The sequence below is a fragment of the Solea solea genome, chromosome 21 (assembly GCF_958295425.1).
Source record: "Solea solea chromosome 21, fSolSol10.1, whole genome shotgun sequence".
Classification (NCBI taxonomy): Eukaryota; Metazoa; Chordata; class Actinopteri; order Pleuronectiformes; family Soleidae; genus Solea; species Solea solea.
In genome coordinates this window covers 7,872,003-7,887,890 of record NC_081154.1, presented here as the reverse complement: position 1 = coordinate 7,887,890, position 15,888 = coordinate 7,872,003, and the positions used below count along the sequence as shown (strand labels likewise).

General features: G+C 39.6%; 1 protein-coding gene across 2 annotated transcripts in view; it reads right to left on the bottom strand.

Annotated features, from left to right (window-relative positions):
* LOC131448821 (corticotropin-releasing factor receptor 1-like) overlaps positions 1–15,888 on the bottom strand; it is a 55,507-nt gene that overhangs the window by 9,226 nt on the left and 30,393 nt on the right. For both annotated transcript variants that reach the window (XM_058621603.1, XM_058621604.1), the window contains exons 6-10: positions 12,560–12,666; positions 6,033–6,156; positions 4,555–4,708; positions 3,085–3,145; positions 617–689 (exon numbers count right to left, since the gene is read on the bottom strand). In XM_058621603.1, coding sequence (XP_058477586.1) covers positions 617–689; positions 3,085–3,145; positions 4,555–4,708; positions 6,033–6,156; positions 12,560–12,666 — 519 coding nt within the window. The remainder of the gene's footprint in view (positions 1–616; positions 690–3,084; positions 3,146–4,554; positions 4,709–6,032; positions 6,157–12,559; positions 12,667–15,888) is intronic.

The window sequence follows — 15,888 nt, the reverse complement described above, 5'->3', positions numbered from 1 at the left end:
GTGTCTGTCCTTGCTCATGTGTCCGAGGATGCTAAGGGTCACAGACTGTATATAAAAGGTGGGCGTATCCTTCTGTAGCAGTTCACTATCAGGGTGAGTGCTTGTTTTAAAAAGAACTCTGTTTGAATTAAAGTCTGTGGGAAAATGAGTCTCCCCTTCTCACTGGTTTTCTTCTTCAACAGGACATGATGTTGATTTGCTAAATTATATTCACATGAGTGAAGACCAGTGTGATTGACAGCTAGTATATGGCTTTGAAGCTCCAGGCCTCAAAGTGGAAAACCGAAGGACGACATCCACTTTTACAAACAGTCAGGGGAAGGTCAGTAGGGCTGGGTGCCCCCGAGCAAGGCACCCAATCCCCCCATTGCGTGTAAAAAGGATGGGGTAAATGCAGAGGTCAATTCACTATCACTACTGAGTGTGTGTGCAATTCTAAATTCTAAAATTCTAGTTAAAAGTGATCCCCATTACTTTAAATTGGCCAAATTCGCAGTGTTGTGACAGCTTTCATTAAGCTTGTATTGCCGATCGACCACCTAAAGACACCTCGAGGTCTAATCTTAAGAGCAGGTGATGCACAATCAGCACAAACAAAGAGAGAAAGGGCTCTTACCACCAACACAAGAATCATGGGACCTTGGTAGATGTAATCCGTGTATACACCAGATTTCTTCCCGAACCAGCATCTGAAACGTCAACAGAAGCACGTTTAGCTCAAACAGGCAGGTGCATTTCGACTGTCACACATCGTTTCTCTCCCAGTTCATGATGCGATGGCGACAGTTTCTGCGATTCAGGAAACCAGTCAATGGTGAGACATTTCTTCCAAGCAACTGACAGATGTGACAGGCAAACAGGTGTAATTATACTACATCAAAAAGAACATATACATAGATAGATATATATACACACACACATATATATATATATAGACATAGATATATATACACACATATATATATATATATAGATATATATATATATACACATATACACATATACATACATATATACATATACATATACATATATACACACACACACACACAAGTTTTATGGAGGTACATTTTTAACGAAACACACAAATAATTTAAATTACCGGCAACTAAAACTGCACCTTATATATATTTATCTTGCACCTTATAATCCACTGCTAAGCATCATATTGTATAGTATGATATAGTATAGTTTGGCATATTGTGTATTCCACCGTTTTTAATAGCAATATTGTGTATTGTACTGTGTCAATATCAATTACCTCGGGATTGCATTTTTTATCTTTTGTATCGTGATTGGATTTTTGATTTATTTGTTCTGCTGCTACAATGACCCAATTTCCCCTCGGGATAAATACATTTTTCTAACCGTTTTAGAAAAGGAGCTTATTTATGGTGTGTCGTTTACTGGGCCTTCCTTCTTTAAATACCAGCATAGTGGTGAGGACGATGGTGCAGAAAGAGACTCTGCTTACACAAAGTTTGTATAGAACAAAGAGAACTTTATTTGTTATTTGTTCTGTGTTTCAGTCAAAGCTTGGTACAACTCTGGCCCCCCGTGACATCCTCATCCTATGCATCACATGATCGTAAAATATTGCATGCACAACATCCGTGCCGTTTAGTCCAAACAGGAAGTGCATGTGTTTCTTCAACATGCATTGTCCAGGCTACAGAGGCTTCTATTGTAAACATGTTGTAAAACTGTCCTAGGTAATGCTTGTGACCCCAAAATCAGCCCCTCTCATGAGGAGTTTCCTGCTTGCTTCTCAATGCAATCGAACGCACATCTTTACCACATTCAAGACACAAATTAGCTGTGTTAATGTGTTCATCTAAGTCAGAGTATTTCCAGAAGAGAAAGCTGAACAGCACAAAGGAATTTGCTTTTCATTTTGTGCACACAGAGGCAATGTTTTTCTTCTCTTTTTTTAATACACTGCAAATTTGATAATGATGCCAATAACCTTAAGGGGGGAAAAGAAAATCAATATTCATCATCATATAAGAAATAAAAGGCTTTCAACAATATGTAAACAAGCCCTCTGTGAGGACCTTATATAGATTGGGAAGCAGAAGTGGAAAGTTTAGTCTAGTTCACAATATTAAAAAAAAACCTTATGCGAATATTGACTTTTAAGATTTGTGCTGTGAAACGCAGACAAAATATTCACTTTATATTAGGTTTCTTAAAACACTTTCCTAAAAACAAATCAAAAGTTTGCAAACCTAAAATATAAAACAAGCTTAATTACATGTCATACAAAGCATCATTCTATCCAAATCTGCATTATATGGCTTAAGGGTGGAGTCATAATAAGCATTCATCCTCAAGTCAAACTACCTAACATGTGTTTTCAGTCAAACTCTAACCTGTGTTTGCAGCGCTCTCGCTTTATTGGTGCAATGGCTTTGTTGCCTCCGTGTGTCGCGACATAAAATTGATGACTTCCTGTGGCTTGAGTGGATTTTCGCTGGACGTCATGAGAGCTTAACACAAACCACTATGTTGGGGAGCATAGAGAATCGTATGGTGCTGATGGGCTTAAGAAGCACTGTGTGAACTCATATGACAATGGTTTGAATGTAACGGGCATGTATTTATATTTATAAATAACATTATTCGTTCATCTGTAATTCTCTCTCTCTCTCTCTCTCTCTCCCTCTCTCTCTCTGGTGTTTCTTCGTTTGTAAACTGGTGAGACGGTCTCTCCTCTCCTAAGTGTGAGCGATTCTGGCTTTAATGTGTGCTTGTGTGGTTATGTAAAGCCTTTTTTGTTACATTTTAATTGTATGAAAAGTGTTACACAAATAAAGACCGGAATAAAGACTGAATGATTGATAAAAGATGCACGTTAGATGTTTTAAGTCATTTCAGATGCTCCAAAAGTGAAAAAGTGCAAATATGCAATACAGCCGCTGAACTGTGAAACAGTGCAGTGGTACACAACTTAAAAAGTATTCATGTTTTGTAATTACTGTTATTGTTTTAATGTAATTAAAGCAGGTTATTAATAGACTTTAAGTCGATGTAGCGTAAGCATAGAATACTCTTTGAGTAAAAAAAACAAACAAAAGCACTTACTTCTCATTGTCGTAGTACAGCTTTCCAATGGCCCATGCCACAATTATAGGGAACGGTATACCTGTGAGACAAAAGATAAGACAAAGTGACAGATTCTTATCTCATCTTTCTCTGCTATTCAAAACACAAAACACCACTTCAGGGATTTCTCCCAGCAGAATGAAACCCCCGTATTTTGGCTCCTGCCAAGTTCTGTCAAAAGCAATTGTTGCTGGTGTGCTGTGATCCACAGATCCGTGGCCGGGACTCTCTGCTCTCGGAACGTTTTCTTTGTGAATGAGAGGAAAAGCAGGACGCTGCGTGACGATAATGCAAAGTGATCTACTGATTTAGTGACTTGTATATTGTATGAAGTATACTAATAATAATACTAATAATAAAAATAACAACAATAGGGCAGACAAGCAGCCATTACTCACATCGAAATGATACCAAGGGGAGCGTGAAGACTCTGCCGGCTGTCATAACACATACACATGAAAATACCACATTTCTGGAAACTTTCCACTTCATTAGTGATGAACTGTCATCAGCACAGTTTTAATCAGATTTCCGGCAGGGAAATTTAGTCTGCTCTCACGGCTTTAGAGTCGTCGAAAAATGTCATTTCTCTCATTGTCTTCAACTCTCGTCCAAACCTCGCCGCCTTAATAAGATTTCGGGCTCCCTGAGCTGGAGAGTCGAAGCTAAGTGAAGCAAATAAAACGTGAACTTATTTATTTTCTTCACAAATCCACCGACGCCCCCTCCGCCCCCCCCCCCCCCCCGCCCGAAATGTGCTGCCATCTCCTCTTCACACGCCGCCTTCACACTTGCCCGGGGGGAAATATAATCCAGCTGGCACAATACACCTATTCTCAACAGCAGATAGTTTAGTTTGACAGTGTGAAATGTGGCGTTAGTGCACTCCACACCACAAAATTTCACAGCTGCCACACAAAATGCTGCTTCTCCATCACGTTAAAAGCTCTCATTGTTGCATAAAGTGGATCTGACCTTCATTATATATACACATATTTTATTTTTTTTGATCACTCTCTGGTAAATAAGCTTTTGGGTTGCCATTTTGTGGAAAATCCTCCCTCGGCACAACACATGTCTGCCTTTCTAGGCGTTAACTTCATTAGGAGAGACCTCTCCACTGAACTGTTTGACCACTTATGTCCTGGAAAACAGCTCACACAGGTCGTCCTCTAGGGAGAGACTAAGTGTTGTTATTGGGTCTCAATCAATCCCGACCATGCATGTCAGTATCTTTATTTTTCCTGAGCTCCAGGAACCTAAAACCTACTCAAGGCTTTAAGGATTTCTTGATAGATCACCTTAAGAGCAATATGGATAACTGACTAATTGGGCAACTATTCACGGGTACCATTTTTTTTGCTGTTAATATATAATTTTGGCCATTTTTTGTATTATATTAACTATGAAAAGGACACTTTTAGATGAACACAATAATCAGATTCTTACACCAGCCGATGCAGATGAACATCCACTTGCGCAGCTTATCTGTGGAGTAGGTGAGGACGATGGCAGTGTGGAGGTAGCAGCCCTCGCCAAACATCCAGAAGAAGTTGGTGGAATGGAAATAGTTGAAAGAGGCAGTGACCAGGCGACACCAGATCTGCAAAAAAACAAATCCTTCACAATCAGTTTCGCAAAAATGCCATGTTGAATTGTGCCATCACATCAGCTTAATTAGACACAAAATCATGTACTGATGACATTCTTACAGATTATTGGTGCTTAAATTGTTCTGAATATAAATGTGTTTAGAACTTTATGATCAGTGTTTTCAGTAGGGCCACTGCAGGTCCCACTACACCACACTTACTTTATATGGATATATTGGTTTTTACTACCAATGTCACAGTGGTAGTCACATTGAAAGTTGAAAAAAAAAAAAACATTTATTGATATACAACATGTAATTCTTAAACAAAATAATGTAACACCCACCAACCAAATTCATTGAGGGCATGATCCAGAATCACAAATTAAATGAATTCTTAATTATTTAAATGTTTCTTTAAATGTTTTTTGGTATGTGGCCAGCATTTCACAATTCACATTTCACATTTCACAGGGGAGCAGCAGTGAGCAAACAGATGCTCACCACTTGCTCACGGACATAAGGACAGAAGTCAGGGCCTGAATCAATTAGTGGAAGACCCCATCTGCTGCCTCAGCAGCAGCAGCAGTACTACTAGCAGTAGTGGATCGTGTGAATTCACAATTTATAACTGTGCTACACGCTATAACTGATGATTATTTTCATCGTCTATTCATTATTTTCTCGATTAATCAATTGCTTGTTTGGACCAGAAAATGCAACAAAATGTAGAAAAATATTGATTGACTGATTCTTAAATGGAGCATTGTTGAAAATGTTTAATAATTCATTTAACAACTGATTGATCGTTGCAGCCCTGGTTGGAATTTACTGATCAGTGAATAAAACATGAGTTTTGCTCTGGGATGATCAACACTGTCTTGTCTTCAATTTCTATACTAGTACTATAATAATAAGTCCTTCAGTTACTTTGATCACTAGGACCCTAATTTCAAATCCAGTGATAATAATCCCACTTTTTTGCCTTCATGTAAAATACTTTTTAAATGGTTCTCTGTGTACACATGAACAATAGAGCTCTGGGAGCTGATTCCTGAATCAAAACAATGGAATTTTGGCAGGAAGCCACACTGTTCAAATCCATAGACGGATACACTGGGCAACATATACAACAGGTAACATATACCAGGCAATAAGATAGGTAATGTGTCTGTTCACTAGCTGTATTCATTAGAAAAAAATTAAGCTTTTCCTGCCACCATGGCGGCGTTAACAACCATCACATGACGACAGGAGCTCTATACAGACATTCGTCAGATTAAGTGAAATGTGTGTGCTAACCCTTTAGGATTGTAACAGATCACGTGACACGTACCACATTGCTCTCCTGCACCTTCATGTGGTTCATGGTCATCTGGACGACAAACCAGGTGGCGTTCCGCAGGATGAAGGCCGTGATGAGGTTCCAGTGTATGATGTTCCTCAGGCAGCGAATACTCCTGTGAGAAGAACAGAGGAGAGAACATGCTGAGAGGTTGTTTTTTTACTATGTCTCACGCGCTGAGCTGGGGTAAAGAATGTGTTTTCAAACTAAGAAGAGGAAGAACAAAGATAATAAAAAAAAGCAAGTGCATGAACAAACAGGTGGGAGACAGCTAAATTTAAACATTTCCACCTGCTGAGTTTTACTGCTTTGGGTCTTTATACAGAGGAATTAATGTTAGGGGTTTTCTAAACGATGACATCACCGTAAAGTAAAGTAACGTTGATGACTTCATGTATAATAAGGAGAATAATGTATCCCATACCTTCACAGTGTCTTTCACCTCAATATAACATAGATTAACGTTCATTCCTGAAGTTTTTTCTCTTATTTGTGTCATGCCCCGACACTCTGGTTCCTTTTTTTTTTTTAAATGCTCTAAATAAATTGACCTGAGGATACAATTAAAAAGTGCCACACTGCTTCAGAGCACGCAGTCAAAAATAGAAGCACACAACCGAACGGTCAGAGCAAACTCTCGGTCCCTGTGGTGACAGCTCCGTTTGTTGTCACCAGCTGATGGAATCATCAGCCGCCGAGCGCCGCCGCCGCCGCCGCCCCCCCGCCCACAATCGATGACATGATTTATATTTTAGCATGCATCAATTTTTAATAGGTGTCGCTCATGCTGGTGTCGTGCTGCTGACTGAGCAGACTGAGAATTTTCCAGTCACACCGCATCACTGTGTCCTTTCACACGTTTGTTAAGCAATGCGTGCATAAATTAACAAAACACCTCCTTCATAACATAACCTCGGAATCTGTGTCATCAGTCATTCATTCCTTTTTTCAAGAAAAAAAACGACAATGGCTTGTTTTTTTTTCCAATTTCCGATATTTTGCTCAAGTGAATGACGTAAAGTTAGAAACGTATTATTCTCAGATTCAAACTTCCACGATCGATAACATTTTAACAAAACATGGTTGAAACAACCTAATTTTTTAATCAAAAAGAGCTGGAGAAACTACATTGATTTCTACGTGCAGTCATCAGTGAGACCTGAGTGCAGGGACCGTCTACAAAGTGCAACACCCAAAAAAGATATTCAAAAAATACAGTGTAGTGTCATCAAACATTCTGTGTACTTCACTGCTGCCCTGTACATGATACTACACCACTGGTTTTAAAAAATGAATATGCTTTTGTATAATTTTTTTTTACGAAAATGCAAATACAAAGTGTATTTTTATGTGCGGAAGTTCTAATCTGTGAATGTCTTTCTCACTTATGACAGACAGAGAAGACAGATATTTTCAGTTTTAGAGTTACCAGTTTTTAACGCAACTTTCGGGTCACGTAACTCACGTTAGACGGACAAATCAAAACTGGAAAAAAAGGGCAATGCTCGTGATCTGTTTTTTCTAATGATACACAGACTCATCAGCTTCACAGGATTCAATTATACACAGAAGTGAATAGAAATCCCTCTCATCCCTCAGGATGAATTTGAATAATTCATTAATCCCTCCCTTCTTTTTTTTTTTTTTTTTACACTTTCACTCCAGGAAAGATATAATATAATCTCCAGTCTCCCTGATTGAAAACTCCAGTGACAGATATGGTTCATTTTACTTGCAGTTGATTTGTAATGGTCCACCTGGCGCTCATTTGTCAATCAGTTGCTCACAGTGCTGCTGCAGTGCTGCACATTTTCTTCTTTATATTCTTATTTTTCTTATATTTTCTTGTATATTATCACATTATCAGTCATTAGGGTTTACTTACATTATAGCAGTGTTTCTCAACCCTGGTCCCCCTGGACCCGCTACCCTGCATGTCTCAGATGTTTCCCTGCTCCAACACACCTGATTCAAATAAATGCCTCGTTAGCAGGCTTGCGCAGAGCTCGTTGATGAGCATTTGAATCAGGTGTGTTGGAGCGGGGAAACATCTAAAACGCAGTGGGTCCAACGCTGCTCTAGAGTATAGAAAGAATACAAACGTATGGTTTTATAACTGTGTTTTTTTTTCCACAAAACACAAGCGCTTAATTTCCTCCCCACTGGAGCTTTCATTAGTATCATAGCCGTGGTGCCAGAAGCAGAGTACGTTTTTTTCCCCCCCCTTCAAAGTCGACTTCATTACTCCACATGACCTCACTTCCTGTGGCCTCCTGCTGTGGGTCCAGTGTGGACATTCTGATTTCTCATAATTAAGAGGAAATCTCCTGCAGACAAGACACAGTGATGTAAATGAAAAGGAAATTTGATCTGGTGTCAACATCTGTCTTGAGTTATCCGACCTTAAGTGGACATAAGTGAACGCACCCGATCTGCGATCTGATCACAAACACAATTCATTCTCAGGATTCATTTTTAGACCCGCAGCAGTTTCACAATGCAGTGTGCTCTTTCTGTTGTTCATGTTAGTACTCTGGTCTTCCTGTGTCCTTAATCTGAAACAGGCTCTGTCAAGCAAGACTATCAGCGACAGTGCAGGGGCGGGTGGGGAACGCAAAGCATTTATCCTGTCAAAATGCTGAACAAGCAGGTTTTTGAGCTGTAGAATTCACACCTGAAACTTTCCATCTAGGCGCTTCTTTGTGTTTTCAGTCATTTTCAGCCCCCTCCTCGCTTAAATGAATTGTGTGCAGCGCAGGAATGTTGTTAAGCAACACAGGATCTAAACACTGCTATACGGAGAAACACGGAGAGAGTCGTGTGATGCTGCTGGGCTTAAGCACGGTTGCGTGAACTCACTTGACAATGACTTGACTCTAACAGACTTCTTAATCTTTAAAAGGGCAAATTCAACATGATTTATGTTTTTTTCCCCCGAATGCTGAAACTCCCTGACTGTTTTACTCTCTGCTGACACACTGATGCACAGACACAAACACATCTTTACAGTCAGACTAGTTAAAAACACAACATACATATAGAAATAATGTCCATTTGTATTAGTGTAGAGGCTGATGATGGATGCATGTTAATGCCAGGTGTGAACAATTGTACTTAACACTTTTGATCATATCGCTACGAAAGGTTTTTAATAAAATGTCTTTTCCCCAGAGTTGAGTTCCTTCTATATTAAAGCAGAACTATGCAGGATTTGCACCCTACTTTCACAGTTTCGGAGTCATTGTGACAGTTAAATGGCTTGTTGTGGGGAGATGGGGGGCTGTCTCCACTCCCACTAATGTCTTTTAGCAGAAAATCCGCCTTGTAAGATCAGGGCCTTGCTGCGAAGTCTCGGGTCTCGTGAGAAACACTAATTGCTTTACGGCACTACACACACACACACACCCAAGCCAGGTACCGGCTATAAGATTAGATCGACGATAGCGTTATTTCAGACGTTCATCGTGGCCGAGCCGGCAAAAGAGAAGCAGAGAAAACTGTTGTTGTGAGAAAGCAAGGAAGAGGAAATAACCGACTGTCTAACCGAACGAAGGAACACACACGAGTAAACATCCGACCGGCTGTTTCCAAATGGCGAGCTTCAGTGGTTTGTTTTTTGCGATAGTGAGGATAAAGCTGTAGACTGTGGATGGATGAATGTTTATTGTGGTGTCGATTTACTCAAAATCGACACCACACCTAGAATTCAAGGCGAAAAAGCGACCAAACTTTAAAGTTCTACTTTAAAGCAGTAACATACTATTGACTGTTTACTTTATTTGCCAGATGTTAAACTGTCTATCACACAGTATACAGATAAAAATGCTTCAAACACGGATGCACTATTACTTTATGTCCACACACCATCTGCTCAAATGTGAAGCAAATGCCCTCCTACTGTATTATGTCAACGTAGGTGACGAATGGCATCATAGGTCAGAGGTGAGCGTTTGGATATCCGCCTGCAGAAACCTTTCCCGGACAACACGGCTGCCGTCTCTGCCTTTAATATCTTCCTCTTCCTGATCTAACAACACGGATGCGCGGGGGTGAAGGTGAATGGATGTCCACAGCCAGAAAATTGCTTCATCTCTCCTCATGCATCATCAATGTGATCAGATTCCACTCCAAGTTACACCCTGGCAGCACACTGAGTTATCGAGAAGAGGCGTTAGGTGAAGCACGTGGCAAAATAAAGCTCCATTTATTCCCATTTGTTCCCACTCGCGCTTAAATTAGTTTTTTGTTTTTATTCATACAGTATATATTCTGTGTTTTCCTTCAGCGGAAATGCTCATTGTTCCCTCGCAGAGAAACACAAGACTCTCCTGGGTAATTTAACAATATTATAGTGTGGGTTCATGTTGTGGCAATCAGGTTGAAATATTCTAATTTGTTTGTTGACGGCTTGCTAAATCAGATATGTATGGAAAGTAGCTGCATTCATGTCACACTACTATCCACTTTTGTGGAAGTATAGTGCAGGAGAAACAGTTGCCCAAGGACACTGTGCTCAGCAGGTAAAGTGGCTCGGAGCTCACTCATTTCACACGGCATAAACCCGCAGGGAACAGTGAAGATGTCACTGAAGGAAAACACTGAATATTATATAAGGGATAAAAAAAATAACCTCATTTCTAAAGTTGCTCAAGGACAGTATGTTCTCACACACACACACGCTCTTCAACGGCCTACTGCCCTTGTCCCAGTACACAAGAGCTAGTGGGGAATCAGTTTATTGAATAAAGTGTGTCCACCTCTGCTGCACGATAGTGATAATAAATAAATAAATGATCTAAGCTCTGTAATATCAGACTTTTTTTTTGGCTTTAGCTTGCCGCTAGTTGTTAAATTCTTGTCAATTCTTCAAGCTGACAGAGCATAAAATCAGTCTCCTCATCAGTCCAAAAAATTACAAGCTTCAATTTCACCGTATCATTGTCGCTCTGGTCTTGTTCTTCTGTGGACTTTGTTCTTCACTGTGGTACAACTGAATGTTTTCATGCCGTAATAATACGATAATGCTCTGTATTTATATAGCGCTTACATACCCATTCACACGCTGGCGGCACAGCAACGTGCACCAAGGCCACATCGGCATGTAGACTCGCGGAGCCAGGAATCAAACCCACAACCTTGAAAGACACTCATTCTACCACTGAGCTAACGTCGGAGTATCTGCGTGTGTTAGGCTGACATTGAGTCAATTATGGTCAAATTAATATGTTTATGTGTATTTTAAAAGTCCACTTTTAGTTGAACTAACATAATAACGATGACCCACTAAACCCACTGCACTACGTGTCACTTGCTATGAATGAGAGGTGACACGTGACATAAATACACTCTACAAATCAGAATATATCAACCCAGTTGCCACAACATAAATAAAAAGTAGAATAATGTTACATTTCCCGGGAGGTGCCAGTGGCAATGTAGTAATAGTATGGTAATCATTTTATAATAAATTAATACTACGGTAAGACCATCTTATTTCTGGAGTTATCACCAAGTAAGAGCTTGGCAATGACAATTGAAATAGTGTGTGAGACATAAAAGGGGATGAATTTCACCATTATAACAGGGAAATGACCAAATCTGATTCCCATACATTTTATTTTGAAGGTATCACACTGATAGTTGCCTACAGTCATTCTCATTACCTGGATATTACTTTGGAAATGAAATGGTTTAATATGATCTCCCTATTACTACAATATTAGAAAAATACGATGGTATTACTATAATTAGCATACCAGAAACATTAAACCATTAAAAGCTCCTCCTGCTCATGTCTCCACTGGGATGTTTCTCTCTTGTCTCTTTCAGTTCTACAACACTGAGCAGGGGTGTCATGGAAAGTATCAGCCTGCAGCAACCTTCCCCTAAATGGCTCTCAGGCTCATTACAAAGTGGAGAAGGTGAGTGGGTAATAAATGCCAAACTTCTTCACTCCCTCCCAATGCCATTTTTAGCCCGGCTGACACTTACCAACCCTGCCACCGTCCCTGTCCAAATCCACTTGTCCCTCAAACATGGCTTGTGCATAAAGGCTGTCCCTGTACCGCTTCTATTTATTATGTCTCCCTGTGCCCTTTCGCGCTTTTCTCACTCCCGGGGTTGTCTCTGCGATCGATGGCCGGCCCGGTTGCCGAGGGTGCTAAGACCTTTCTCTCGTAAGTGCGTGGTTTGCTGGAGTTTGTCAGAGAAACCCGATTCACCTCCACAGTTGTCCCAACAGACTTCCCACAAGACTGTTTTGTGTTTTTTTTTCTCCCTCAGATGGGTCTATTATTCCCCTTTGTGCGGGGAAACGTGCCCTAGTTTCTCTGGCCGTCTAAAGCCTTTTACATCTGTGGGACTAAGATAGGGAAGGTTCCATCCCATGACCAAACGGTTTTTGAATAAGAACCAGAGGAGCTTTGAACGAGGGATCTTGAGAATACTGACGTGTCTGTCACATCAAGGCTGTCTTTAGGATTATCAGGGAACTGGTGGAAACAGGGACTAAGGCTTACCTCAAACACAAGAAGAGGAAGAAAGCGACGAGCAGAGCCACCATGGAGATGCAGTGACCCATGTAGTTTATGATCAGAGCTATCTGGTAGTGCATCTTGTATTTATTCTGCGGGGGGAAAGAGACAAAGAAGAAATGATGAGTCTTTGAGATACAGAAAAAAAAACAGAAGAACATAAGAAAATCCTTTTATTTATTTATCTTAACTAACACCATGGTGTGCCACCAGTGGTGTGCGTGCTTCCTCTGGTGGTTCTTGGAGGAAATAATGTTCTCCTGTATACACCAGGGTATGTGATCGGAGTCGAGCTGAAGTAATATGAATAAATGAAAAAATAATACTTAGAGTCACCCTCTCCATCACTATACCAGTGTGTGAAGTATATGTGAGGAAGAGGAGGAGGATGTAAATAATAAATCGTAGTAAATAAATAGTAAAGGAATAAATCTGCCTCCTGTGAAAAGTCCGTAGCTGACTTTGCTCGACCTGTTTACACTATTCTACTTTTTAACGTTGGCAATAATGGTGTCACTTTGAGAACTTTATGTTTTCTCGGTATAAAAGGTTTGAGAACCACTGGACTAACACAACACTAACATTTGTATATGATCAATAATTCATGATTATTAGTGTTTCATAAACCACAAGTCATACATGCCAACTTTATTTATAAAGCACTTTAAAAAACAGCTGAAACAAAGTGCTGTACATCAGAGATAAACCCTAACCCAGATAAAACAAATAAAATGTACAAATATGTGACTTAATAGATCTAACAACAAACAATAAAACAATACAATACTGTATAAATACAGCACAAGTCACACAATAAAACTATATGTCCACTCATTTGTGTCACGCTATATCGTCCAGCTTCCTCTTAACGGGAAAATAATTCCCCAAAAAAGTCATCATGTTCTATTGAAGAAGAACGGAATCCAGCGATTGGGACCGTGAACTATTCTTCACATGATATCAAGTGAAATTCCCAATGGAGGCGCCCCCCAGTGGCGACTCCGTTGGGAATGTGTGCTTACTTCCTGATTAGCTTTGCCTAGAAAAGTGAAAGACTCGATCCCCTTTTCATATCCAGCATGTCACATGGAACTCCTGCAACTCCAATGTGTCCTGACATAAATTTAACCACTTCCTGTGTGCAGGAATGTTGCCAAGCAACACAAGCAGTAGACGTCTCTATACTGGGAAACACAGCGGGTGGAAGTGAGTGTGTGTGTGTGTGTGTGTGTGTGTGTGTGTGTGTGAGTGAGTGGGGTTGTTCTGCATCTTGTCACATTTTCTTTTTTGAGACTCTTTTGGTGGGAAGCACCTACATCAGATTTCAGCCCATGGTTTTTCCAACATAAGGAGGTTTGTGAGTAACATCTGCACGAGTCGTGCTCCTGCAGCAGTGGGTTTTTTTTTTTTTCACAGAACATCGTCCTCTAAATAAGTGCCTGAGACGCACTGTCTCTGACTCAGATATCCATTGTGATTAGATTCCCCCCAAACACTACCAACAGTAATCTGCGCTGTAAGTGGATTTATGTAACCTACTGGTGTCTACGCCGAGATTAAGCGATTAATCCCCCGAAACACGTCATCTGTCCCATTCGCCCATATTTTTTCTTTGCGGCAGCGGCTCAAATCTTCCTTCGTCTGCACCGGGCAGAAGGCTCGGTGTCTTGATGTCAACAGCACAGACTCATTCATTTTATAACAAACGCTAGAGAAAGCACTCAGAGAGCACTTACTAGAATGCATTAATAAAAATAAAAAAAAAGGTAAGTGCAAATGAGTCAATCTAAATAAACAGATAAATGAATAAGAAAACAAGGCCAATAACAGCATGAGAGCATGAAGTGTATGAACATGGGTACGACTTAAAAGAAGGCATTCGTTAAACGTTAGACTCCTTTGGGAAAATCCCCCAAAAATGCTCACCTTGTTGCCGTGTAATTTAATAACAGCTGCCGTCGCCAAGATGAATAAACAAAACAACCGATGCAGAATTGTTGCGTTCGACTGCATCAGTTTAAATAATAATAATATTATTATTAATCAAAATGAAACCTTGTGACGCACACGGTGCAACACTTCAACAATGAGTCAGCAACTATTTTGGCAGTTTGAATTTTTAACCAAGGGAGAAATATTATTGCCTTTGCTTTTCTTTGTTGTACTCATTGTTGTTAATGTAATGTAAAGTACAAATACTTAGTTACTGTATTTAAGTACAAAAATCACGTATCTGTACTCTTTGTTACTACCAAATAGAATCAGAGTTTGTATTATGGTCTGTATTCATATAGAGCTTTTCTAGTGTTGATGAGATGCTTTACACAACAGTTTTCACCCATTCACACGCTGCAACATGGGGTTAAGTGTCTTGCTCAAGGAGACATATAGACAAGCAGAGCCAGGAATTTAACACACAACCTTCCATTTGAAAGACAACTGGCCCTACCACTGATCCACAATGGCTCAATCCTAACTCCTCACTTTTGTAATACCTTTTACTTCTAAAACATCAGTACATTTCATATCAGAAAATTACTTTTGATACCTAAGTACAGTAAATGTCATATACTTTAAGATTTTTACTTAAGTGATATTATAAAAAAAGTGATTTCAACTACTGTTAAAGTCATTTTCTGGTAAGATACTTCTTTTTGCAAGTATCCCTTTAAGGTCCATAAAATGTAGTTAAAATGTTGAAAGATGACGATCAGTGTTTAACAAACCTGGAAATCATGATGTTCTCCAATCTCTGTTCAGTTTTAATGATTATTTTTGTCAACTGGAGCAAAGAAATCAGAACGCTTGTATTAATTGTTAAAAAAAACCTCTCTAAAACCAATGAATCGATGATCAAAAACAGTTGACGATTAATTTAGTCATCAATTAACAATCAATTAATTGAATATTCGTTGCAGCCCTAGCTCATTTTAATGGAATTTAACCAGAATTGTTCTCTGACCTGTTTATAGACAAAATGACAAATTGATTAAATTGATTGGCAGATTAATCAATGAAACTGAACCACAGTCTATATTTTAAAGAACTTCAACTGAAAATGATTTGGTTTATTTTTGTCTTACAGTTTAAAAGAGAAAAAAATCAAATAAAAGTGGCGACTAAGTCGTGTCCCTCTGTTGCAGCATTTTTTCACCAAACAAGGACCGTCGATTTTCACCCTCACTATCACAGCTGAGTCATGCTATAAAGGGATCATCTCAAGGGTAGCACAGCAAGACAAATGACTCCCCCATCACACAATACTCTTTCAACGCACATAGAGCATGTGAGCATTAATACAGACCTGAGGGGAA